The sequence below is a fragment of the Pezoporus occidentalis genome, unplaced genomic scaffold (assembly GCF_034315485.1).
Source record: "Pezoporus occidentalis ecotype Australia unplaced genomic scaffold, CSIRO_AGI_Poc_V1 ctg3, whole genome shotgun sequence".
Taxonomy (NCBI): domain Eukaryota; kingdom Metazoa; phylum Chordata; class Aves; order Psittaciformes; family Psittacidae; genus Pezoporus; species Pezoporus occidentalis.
Window position 1 is genome coordinate 18,112,049 of NW_026914940.1, and position 12,245 is coordinate 18,124,293.

A 12,245-nucleotide genomic window follows, 5' to 3' on the forward strand; every position below is an offset into this window, starting at 1 on the left:
CGTTTTTTGTAGATCCATGGCAAAACAGGTATTTATTATCCTACTACTTCATTAGTTAGACACTGCTACTTTGGGGTTTAGTTTCATTATTACCAAAAGAAGTAAAAAATGAGGAGTAATATTCAGAGAAGTGAGACTCAACTAAGTCAACAGAGGGTAAGCCTTCCAGACGTGTATATTTAAGGCAGCTACGAAGTTGCAGAGAAGAGAGTTCCGCAGGGAACTGGTCACAAGGAGATCATAAAGAATTTAGGTCAATTGAGTCCAAGTGGATAAACTGAGTGCAAGAGGCAGAAGATGCACAACAGATACTCTGAGAAGATAGATGGACAGAAAACAGGAAACTGGGCATAAAGGGTCAGTAGTAGTGTGTGTGGCAAATACCAAATCCAATTAAAAGAGTAAAACTTAGCAAAACTTGATAAAGGAAACACCTGACAAATATAAGTTGCCAATCTGCAGGGAAGCTGAAATTCTGGTGTAAGGTTAAGTTCCGGAGGTACAAACACATAAAGCTGTCCAGAAATAGAGAGACCTTGATCCCTTACATCCTGGATCCATTGGCCCTGGGGTAGTGAACATCTAGGGTGAAGAAGAAAACTTCCCTGCTGCTATCTGATGTGAGCAAGCAATCATTTATAACTGGATCAACCTGCTCAGGTCCACTTCCTCTCCTTCTTGCCTACCCACACCCAGAACAAATGCTGCTGAGAGAAGCTGTGGGTTATCAGAAGAGAACCACATTCCATGTTGGAAGGACGAATTCTGCAACAGAGAGACCATCTATGCACTGAAGGCTTGAGTCACCCTATCTGAAGGGCTATGTGATCTGTTAATAAATCTGAGCTTTCATTTAGCAAAGCACAGGCTAGAAAAAATGGCCAGGTTTGTAAAAGGGGAAATAACCCTCGAAAACCAAGACAGTCCGTATAGGATGTTACACATTTTGTTGTCCTATATATAGCTGTATACTAGACCATGTCTGTTCTCTTTATCATTTTGCATTATTCAGCTTCCAGGATGCAAAGCAATAAAACAGTGCAAGACATTGCAAGGTCATTATTTAGGAAACGGCAGTAAAAGAGTCCATGTTGGTAGGTATTATTTTGCAGTTCACTACCATAACAAAGTTCAACAATAGGAAGGTTTATGCAGTAACAGTGCAGAAGAGAAAAAGCATGTTATGGCTTCATTCAAACAGCGCTACTTCCAATTAAAACGCAAAAGAAAGGCAATAGTGAACACCATGAGAATTTAGGTCAAAACAGATCATTATTTCTGTACACTTAAAAATCCCACAGAAAAGAACATGCCCTTAGTGTTCAGCAGTGGACAGTTTTGCAGACACCCTTTAGAAGCTGGCAGAGGTATCAGAACAAAGACAGCAACAGTTAAGGACTAATGCCAATAAAACCCATGAAATTTAGAAACCATGTGTAAACATAGCCTTTCTGCAGCCAAGAGGAAAGAAAAAACTAGGTCCATATTACCTTGAAAACACTACAGTCTGTTCATATCTGGAGCTTATAAATGAAGCAGTAGGATGCCTGGAGATCAGAGTTCCTTCCTCTTTTTGTTGCTTTTTCTTTCTTTCCTCCAAAATACTTTGAATTAAACCTGGTAACAGGTTAGCCCCCAACAGCCTAAGCACTGGCAACAGACCTCACAAGTGCTAGCTGCTCTCTTAGCTCTATGGACCTTCTTGAGGTTCAAACCAATGGAGGTGAAAGGACACACTACACACAGCAGGAGAACCCAGACAGATTTGGATGTGGCAGCTAACTTCTAATTAGCCAGAGATATTACTAGTAGTCTGCGCACTTCACAGGTCCAAGCCCAACTGAAACATATGCCCATGCAAGGCTCCTCAAAAAAAGGGACAAATGGATGCAACTCCAGAAATGGAGCCATACTGCATACACACTTCAGCAAATGTCCCCATGCTTCTCACCTTCTTGCAATTGCTTCTTTAAGTCTGCTAAACTCACTGAGAGACCAAATGGCTGGGCACTGGTGGTTACATTTGTCACTTAGGCCATCTTTTGAAGCACCCTGATCTAGGTTAGAGCAGGAAAAGAAAACTGAGCACGCCATCCCAGAGAAATACTCTCCAGCTTGTGGACATAGTGTAAATGTGTTATATAAGCTGTTCCCAAACTGAAGAACACATGTAACCACATGCTAGAGTGCCCCTGAACGTAACAATGCCAGCAGTAGGCAATCAGAGTTTACTGCAAATCCTCCGGATGCCTATCCTTGCAGAACAACTTCCACACATCAAGATGGTTTCCACGAATAAAAATCCTTTCTCTAAAGCCATTTACATACTTTTCCCTTTCACAGAGGACAATAGCATCAGCAATTGCTCTTTCAAGACTGAAATAATTGCACAACACGAACAATACAACACATGAGAAACTCAATGGTATACATACTGACCTCTGCTATTCCAATGCTGGTGTCTATTGTTGATTTAATTAACTGGAGGAAAATTAACACAGCAGAAAAAAGATGACAGCCGAATACAAGACAACACAGAGAAACCACAGTAGTTCAATATTTAAAAGCCTGGGATCAGCTCTCAAATTAAATTGAAATCAATAGGAATTCACCTCTTTGTTAGCAATGTCAGTGCACATTAACAACACAACTTCTTACAAAGAACTTAAGAAATACCTGCCCCACATGTGAATTTTGTCAAAGTTGTTCTGATCAGTCACTTTTATTGACTTCATTATTCAGTCCATTCAACAGGGATTATCCACTATAAATAAACTCTGTACACAAAATTAAGAGAAAGGTATAAATAAGAAAGGAAACAGGACACTATATACCTGATAACTTCTAACGATCTGGTGATAGGAAGTGATTCAGTTTTTGAGTCAGAGTTTTGCAATTTTGTTAAATGTTTTGTGGAGATTCTAATTAGCAATGTATCATCAGAACTAAATAAAAATTGATTTTACAATAAAATTAACATCAAATTATCACATCTTATAGAAAAATAGCTTTGTTCCTCATGATATTTCCAGGTAAATACAGTATTTCTTTCCAGGCAGAGAATTAATGTCACAAACTGTCCTGGGTTCAGCAGTAACAGTCATTTTTCTCCTTCTTAGTAGCTGGTGCAGTGCTGTGTTTTTGACTTTCAGCCTGGGAACAGCGCTGATAACACCGATGTTTTTAGTTACTGCTCAAATGTTTAGTCTGACCAAGGACATTCTGAGGCTCATGATCTGCCAGGGAGGAGGGGAAGCCAGGAGGAAGCAGAGACAGGACACCTGACCCAGACTGGACAAAAAGCTATTCCATACCACAGCACGTCATGCCTGCAATGTAACTCGGTGTTACCAGGAAGGGCTGGTTCACTGCTCAGTCGGGCTGGGTATCAGTCAGCAGGTGGTGAGGCATTGTATTCTCTTCCCTTGTTATTTCCTTTATCATTATTATTATTGGTGGTAGCAGTAGTGGTTTATGTTATACCTTAGTTACTAAAACTGCTCTTATCTCAACCCGTGGGAGTTACATGCTTTTCGATCCTCCTCCCCACCCCTCCAGGAGCGGGGGGAGGAAAAGAAGGGAGGGAGTGAGAAAGAGACTGCGTGGCTGACTTATGCCTGACTGGGTTTAAACCAAGACACAAACTCAAGTTTTTCAAAAACTCTCAAGTTTTAGGCAGTCTGTTTGTAGGTGTTTACAACTTTTTAAAAATTATCAATAAAATCTCAAGATTTTCTTATTCACAGTTAACAGTCCTCCGTGAAAATTAAATTCAAAATGCACTGCAATGAGGAGAACAAAATACCTGGCAAGTACTCAATCGCTGTCTAACTAATATATGGTACCAATTTCAAGAACACTTGATGTAATTTCCCAGTTTACACATAGGAGGCTGCTAGTATGGAAATCCACTCAGCCTCTTCCCCTCCCAGAAGTAGGAAATCCTTTATTTATTGTAATTGGTTCAAAACTGTCTGTGCAAAGTGCAAAATAGCAGAACACAGTACAGAGGAGAAGCAGAGAATTTAATTTCCCCAGATGTGCCTTTTCTCATAAACCCTTGTTTGTGGCCACAAAAGAGAATTTCATCTTGTCTGTAATATTCCTCACAAGGAATTTTCATTTGCATAGTAATCAAGATTCAATCTGGGAGGAAAAAAGAAATAAAAGAATGACATTTCAAGGCTACCAATCAAACACTATTCTTTACTTTGCCATTGCTTTATAATGCTAAGAAAAGATAAAGAGACTATCCTAGGAGTAAAAAAATGTTTAAATTAGCACAGAATGAGCTCATATGCCACTAAACAGTGGCAAAAATAACTAACACACCTGAACGTAATGTAATGTAATGTGTTTATGTCACTTAGCAGAATGTCTTTAGTTAACCTGAGTGTTAATGTTCTGCAGAGGCAAACAATTAAAAGCAGAAATCCTCAAATGGGAAGTTTGCAATTTCATTACTGTACCCTCAGCGACAGTTATCTTAAACTCAGCATATTGACAAAACAACAGATTCTGCACTTACCTAAAAATAAGACCAAAGTTTCCTCTTCCTAAAAAGCCACTACCATTTCATACAGACACAAAATACCCCATTGACTCTGTTGCCTCATGAGGCAGCAGTGCCCGTGCTTGCAAGAGCACAAGGGACCGGCAGCCCCTGGTAGCACCTGACTCAGGTTGAGGATGCAGCTCACACTGAAGCCTTGTGCAACCACTGTGGGAGCTAATGCCTCAGAAAACCAAGCTGCTTTTTCTTACTTGCCACCCCTGATTCCTGCAGGCATGCAACATGCTGCTTCCTATGTGCTACTTAAGGGCAAGCTAGCTTCCCCTCTTCCCAGCAATTCAGAAGAGATGAGCTACTTCTCCAGGTACCAGATTAAAGGTGCTCTGCCACTCACAGGACAAACGTTTCAGTAGGCTGCCATGTGACTGGGGCACAAACGCTGAAGTCTTTGAGTAGTTTGTACTAGAAACCCAAAAGCCTTCAAACAAGCACAAAAATCAGGGAGTTCACACAGGGGAGGAATGGTCTATAGTACCTTTGTTCCACAGAGAACTCCCACTCCCCTGTAGAAAACCCATAGGTGCTGGTACCTGGGCAAGCTGATGCTGTGATGGCTTGTGTGGCTGCAGGCATTGGGGTGGAAGTATGACCATGCTGTCAGCTGACAGATATAGGATATCTAATACTTAAGAATAGCACTCAAAAATGCAGGAAGTAGACAGCATGGATTCAAAAATGTTGGATTTTGGGTTTGTTTGGGTTTTTCTGAGACATTTGGGGTATAACATTGAATCATGCAGAATAAGAGATGGAGGTTACCTTATATTCAGTATGGACTCTGTGAAGTGGCAAAAAACAACCTATCCTACACCACTGCTTTGTTGTCCTGGTGTTACTTGCCAAACCCCAAAAGCAGGAGGGACGCCCTACATCACTAGAACAGTGCCCTCTTAGCATTGTTGCTGTGAACCCAGGACACCCATAATGCCTTGGGGATACCATTTGCCTTTGCGCTACATGGCCTGTATGCCTCATGTCTGTCAAAGCAGCCAGAGCAGTACTGCAAAGAAAACCCAATCACTAGAATAAAAAGAGCAGTATAGCTAGCTTGTGTATTTTGTATAACAACACATTCGGAAAATGTAAAATTTTCAGATTACAGACACAACAGCCACACTATTTTTGGAGATGAAAAGCGTAACAACAAAGGTGAAAACTGACCTCTTAGTGCCAAACATGATGGTGAAGGCTTGTTTCACATTTACGAATGCACTGCTCTGCACAGGCTGTTTCTGTTGACCTGAATGAGAAGCAAGAGAGATATTTAGAACAAGCAACTCAGGACCTTGATTTTAATATCCTGAACAAAAAGTACATTAAACGCCCTACAGTGCAACTTCAGAGAATACCTGGCAATTTTACACAAAGGCTAGCAAAACAATGTAAAGGTTAAGAAACAAAAGATAGAAGTTAAAAACCTAAAACCAAATCCGGTCTTAAGCCCGAGGTTGTTACAGCAATTATTCCACAAAAGAGTTAAGTATAATGCCATGTGGTAGTGGAACAACTAAAAGCCCTTGCTCTGAAAGGGAAATTCATGTGCCCAAGTGAAATTTGGGTGCCTCAAAGCAACTAAACAGGATCTTCCTGAATAGCCAGTCTGAACACAGCTATATAAATTTACATCTTAATTTCATTTTGGTGCAATTTGTTAAATTACTATCTTGGTAAATTAATCATTATTCCAAAAAGAAACCATTCATGTAAGTAAGAAATTTCCTGGAGCAAGCCTATGAAGTATGAACTTCAGAAATGTTATTCTTTGAATAATAAAAAATTCCAACCATTACACAAAAAAATGTTGGAATATAAAAGAATAATGGAATAATCGGGTCAGGAGGAGCTGCCCAGTCCAACCCTCAGCTCAAAGCAGGTATCAGATCAAAGACTTGTTCGTTGACTTTTGAACATTTCTACAATCTCCCTGGGGATCCAGTTTCAGTACTTCACTACCATCACAGTAAAAACACTTTTCTCAATACCTAATCAGAATTTTCCATGTTGTAACTTGTGCTCGCTACCTCTTCTTGTAGTACTGTATAGTTACACAGAAAAGTCTAGCTCCTTTTCTTCAGCCCAGGTCCCCTCAATAGCAGCACTGTCCCCCAGCACTTTGACTGCTGACTCCAATTTGACGTCATTCACAAACTTGCTTAGGCTGCACTCCATCTCAGCACTGATGTAGAGCACGAACCTTCCTTCTGTTGCCCAAAGTCATCGGCTTTCCTCCTCCTCTGTCTTGAGAGCCACCTTCCACTACTTTTTCACGGACGGTCTGCATCTGTCCCTCCTTCCTCATTTTGTGTGGCTCAGGCTCTTATCTTTGCAGAGTTTATCCAAAGACCCCAGGTATCCCCTCCTTACTTCTCTGTTGATGCATGGTTTGCTCATCATTTCTGCAGTTCCTTCCCTATGCAAGCCAGCTCCTCCTTCAGTGTGCCTGTTGCCAGGACAGGCCGCCATCACTAAACCCCAGCTTCTCACCTCCCTCACTGGGCCATTTGGGTCAAGGCCTCTAGCATGCCAAGGAGGTTAGTGTCAGTCGCTGCCAGGAATGTACCTTATAGGGTGTGAGACAACCACAGCACACCCTCCAAGCCACCCTAGGCACGTTTAAGCAGAAATGCTCTGTGTCCCCGCTGTGCTAACAGCTGCGACAAGGGTGTCACTGCTGTTCCCCATAAGCTTAGCCATCCCAAAGCAGGAGACAGCCATTCCCAGCAGCAGCCTTATCCAGGCTAAGGTGCCAGAAGCAGTGCCCAGCAGAACTGGAAGCAGAGACTCAAACTGCCACACAAACCAGGAAGAGCAGCCCAGGCAGTGCCCTGCATGCTCCCAGCCTCACAGAGTCCCTCCTGCAGCCCCTGTTCACAGTGCTCCAGCCTTTCACTGCCTAAGGAGCAGCTGAAGAGCAAGTGGAAAGCGCAGGCAAGCATCAGCACCTCCAGGTCGAGGCTTCCCACACCGGCTCCCTTCCCATGAGACTGCAATGGCTCCAGACATTGGTTCATTTCCCTTGTGAATACCATCACACATGCCCACTGCCCTCACAACATGTAATTTTGATGCTAATGAAACCATTCTGTCCTATTCCCAAATGTTCAGCTTAAAGCAAAAAGACATAGCTTACAAAATAAATAAAATTCTATCCTAGTTTAGTTGATTTTTTTGAAATGTAAATGTGCAATCTCAATACAAATGTTTTGTTCATTAGGAAGAAGCTGTGATTACATGATCCTGACTGACAGGAGGACTTTTGTCTACAAACTCACTCCTAAATTAGTAAGATGCTCAAGGGGACTTCACATCTCTATGTCAGACCAGATAAAATGACACCAGGTAAAATGTCTTGTTACCTCCAAGCAAGGAAGTGGCATTTTCACAGCACCACATTTCATTAGGAGTTTGGGCAGTGACATTTTTGTCTCAGTTTACCAGCTGATCTTAAGGCATTTCCTTTCTTGTTTTGTGTAGGGCTTTTTGTTTTGGTGTGGCTTCTTCACTTGTACAGCTGCAACGAGTCAAAGGGAACCTCCCTCTTCCTTCCCATGCCCTCTTGTTCCAGAATCACTGCCTTGCAGCTGGGCAAGCAACACAAATAACATCAGCTGAAGTACATTTTCCTTCCCATGCAATTATTCTATTCTCTCTGCCACTCACTAAATCAGTCACTTTACACTGAGAGCATAACAAATGCATGCTCCAAGTTAACTGTCTTGATCGGGAAGTTCTAAAGCCTCTAAACCAAGTATCCACTCCAATTGAAAAATCAACGGATTTGGGGCATGCATATTCCCTGCATGTTTTGGGAAATCATACTCCAATGCATATTTATGATTGTCAGGCTAACTTGGAGCCTAAGCTGTATCTACACTGTCAGATACACAGCACAGAGATGGAACATGGATGAGATTAAGGACTGCAACTCAGCCTCTGCCCCAGTGCACACATTAAGTATCTCAAGTCATTTAGACAGCTTATTATATAATGTAGAGCCTAAATCTGCAAACACCCTACAAAGACCTGAGTCAGGCATTCCTCTTCTCTTAGAAGTAGCAAGGTTCAAGCTCCTTAATTTAATTTTCAGAAGTATTTAGGTTGTGACCTGGTAGTCCAGTTCCCATATTTGAAAATGATAGAGTCACTTAAGATCCCAGGAGCACACTGAAAATTTTAACCCCAGTTTATTCAATCATTTAATGGTCATCTCTGTTTCCACTAAAGAGCATCATTCACAAGCATTTAATCTATTTTAAGCACCTTACATTAGTAGGTAAGGCTGCCTTTATATTCATAAGAACTTCAACTGAAGGGCTCTGATGCTTTCTGTATCCTCTTGGATATAAATAATATTAGTGATGACATAAGATACTGCAGTTTCTCAGAACACAGGACAAGTTATTTGAGGAAAATAAACAGGTATGAAACTGCTGAGCAGCTGAAGCATCCTCCCTTGATGGTGACTGGTGCAAAAGTAGGAAGAGCAAGGTGCTGGATGTTACCACCTGTACCAGCAGAAACTTTGCTGGCAGCATCACCTTCCTTTTCCTTGAGGCACAATCATATTCTTTTCAGAAGAAAAAAAAACCACCCAACCAATTGATACAATCACCAAACATATTAAATGAAACATTAATTTGGACTTTGGACTTTTTTTCCCTTTACAGAAGGTTTTTTGCATAGGAACACTTCCCATAGCATTTCACTGGCTTAGTGAGGGTAGTTGTGTTAGCTACTGCCTTTCAGCTGAATCTCATCCCTTTCTGATGGAAGGTACCATCCTCAGGGTAAAGTGTCAGAACAGCCTGGGAGAAGCATCATTGCTCTCTTCTAAACAGCTGCATTAAACATCTAAGAAAGCCTGTTTAAAACAACAGACTCACTTTGCACTAAAGCACATGAGAAATACTGTTTATCTGTTAAAGATGCATTTTATACAGTAAAACTGGCACAAAACCTCAGTAAACCTTTTCATCTACACCTGATATATTTAAGCATAATTCACCCATGTATATCTGAGTACAAGTATCACGAATAAAAATATTTTTGGTTAAGAAACAATTGTATTAGGATAAATGTGGCATTTGAAAAATGGAAAACTGCTCATAGGGAAGTATAAAAGAAGATCTTTATCAATGACCTGGAGGAGGCAATAGGCTGCACTGTCATCGAGTTTGCAGATGGCATCAAATCAAGGGAGACCAGTTGATATGCTTTAGGGTAGGGCTGTCATCCAGGGAGATTTAGACAGGCTGGAAGGATGAGCTGACGGGGAACTTACGAAATTCAGCAAGGACAAATACAAAGTCCTGTACTTGGGAAGGAAGAAACTCTTGGAATGGCACAGGCTGGGCACTCTGGCTGGAAGCAAGCTCACCACAAGCCAGCAGCATGCTGTGGTGCAGAGACTGAGAACAGCATCCCAGATTTTACTAGCAGGAGCACGGCCAGCAGATAGAGGGAGGGTTCAGCCTCCTTTATTCCAAAATCATCAAGCCATTCCTGAAATAATGCATCCAGTTCTGCAACCTGTCCTCAATGCAAGGACGCTGATAGCCTGGGGGCAGTTCAGCAAAGGCCCCCAGGCCAGTCAGGCTGGAGCATCTGCCCTGTAAGAAGACACTGGGAGAGCTGGGCTGCTCCAGCTGGGAGAAGGGGTGGTTTCACAGGACCTAACAGCTCCTTCCAATACCAACAGGGAAGTTATCAAGAAGACAGAAGCAGGCTCTTCACGGTGATGCATGGTGGGAGGATGAGAGACAGTAGGTGTGAACTGAAACAAGAGGCTTTGACTGGATATCAAGAGATGCTTTTTACCATGAACACAGTTGGGCAGTGGTCCATATTGCCCATAGAGGTTGTGCAGCCTCCCTCCTTCAAGTTTCTCAAAACCTGGCTAAATAAAGCCCTGACCAACCCAGACTGATCTCACTGCTGACCATGCATTGAATGGACTGGAACCCTTTTGAAGTGCCCTCCAATTTGAGTTATCCTGAGATCCTATGAGTTTACTTAAGTCACAGTATGATGAAGTGACAACGAGAGCTAATGGGGATGAAACAATCTTTGCACTTCAGTTAAGCTTTACATGTTTTATATTGCTCTAAATTCTTTATACTCACACTCCAAAGGCAGGGCCTTTGTGCTGATGGGCCCCTCCAAAGGATTGCAGTACTACCCAAACACTTCCCTATACTCAGCTACATCACCCACTGTTATCCACATTAATTTTTTTTAAACTGTACTTTCATACATTTGAGGGCTTTTGAGTAATTCCACCCAATGCTATCAGAGATTAAAAACATTAAAGATTGGAATTCAGTGTGTGATAGTATTAAACTTAAATAACATCCCTTATTACAAGTTACTGATTTGCTGGCGCTTATTAAAAAAAAAATTCTGACAAACGCACCAGTACCCTTAAAGATACCAAAAGATATAAAAACCAAAAGAGAAGAAAAGGATAAGATCACCTACAGCGGAACATTTCTGGTAGGTCAGTATTTTTCTCCTGCTCTCTGTCTTGAAAACATTGGTTTTCTCCTGCAAATGTCTGCTTTCTTCCTGGGGAACTCTATAGACTATTTTAATATAGCAGCCTGAACTGCTCACAGTAAAAGGAGCCGAGTGAAATGCAAATCTATCCAAATCACATAAAACAAGAAAACGTCACCTGAATTTTCAAAAACTTTACACACCAGAGTAAAAAACTAAGGTATAAAGTAACATGAGAAACTGTTTCACAGCAAGTAAGCTCTTTGCATTATAATAGCATACTTAGCTAGGATCACAACATCTTCCCAAAAGCTGTGCTTCAGAAAACATGACTTACATCTACTCAAAGTCACCAGGAACATACAGGGTTAACCAGAAGAAATGTAATGGCCCCCAGGATACAAACAGTGAGACTGATTACTTTTGGCCTTAAACTCTGTGAAACCCTGCCCCAGATCACTCATTTCAGCCTTAGTGCATTGCACAACCATTTCTAAATTAAATCATTTATTCAAACATTTACAAAACACATATTTATTCTCTATATAGTTTAGCTTGATTTTTTCTGTTTTGTTTAATTAACACTTGAAACACTTAAGACTTGAAAAAAGCATACCTTAACATTCAAATAAACAATTAGCAGTTTAGTTTAGCAGCTCCTGGTGCTAACTCTTTAGTAGCTTCTTAAGCAACTTAAATGATAAATAAATGGGCCAATAAAATGAAGTCCTATTCAAATAGACCAAAATAAAATGTAATTACTAATGTAAAGACTGATTTATCTGAAAGGTAAATGAAATCTTTAACAGCAACTCTCATGCAGTGAAATAAACCTGATTGCCATCTGTTGTTGATTAAAGGTCAGTTCAGTACCAAGAGTTTAATAAATAATTAATTTTGCCTACTGTAAATCATGAGGGTAGTCAACATTATGGCCATCCAGAAGTATTAACTCTCTCTGTTTTTTTTTCTGATATCTGAAGGGAAAGTATTTAGAAATATAAAAATTAACTTCTTATATTTCACTATGGTGATTATTTTATCTGTCAGCAGTCTTTTACAGCAACCAAAGATCTAATATTATTGTCTATTAAGATTACATTTGTAATCCTTAGTTAATCTTCTTACACTTCCATTTTTTCTTTACAAATTAATTACATTATGACTGCTGTATGCT

At 40.8% G+C, this 12,245-nt stretch overlaps 1 protein-coding gene across 5 annotated transcripts in view; it reads right to left on the minus strand.

The window, feature by feature from the left end:
- The window catches only part of OXR1 (oxidation resistance 1), a 224,370-nt gene extending 218,557 nt beyond the window's left edge, over positions 1-5,813 (minus strand). For all 5 annotated transcript variants that reach the window (XM_062627184.1, XM_062627183.1, XM_062627188.1 and 2 more), the window contains exon 1: positions 5,735-5,813. In XM_062627184.1, coding sequence (XP_062483168.1) covers positions 5,735-5,751 — 17 coding nt within the window. In that variant the 5' untranslated portion in view covers positions 5,752-5,813. The remainder of the gene's footprint in view (positions 1-5,734) is intronic.
- Between the last annotated feature and the right edge of the window lie 6,432 nt (positions 5,814-12,245).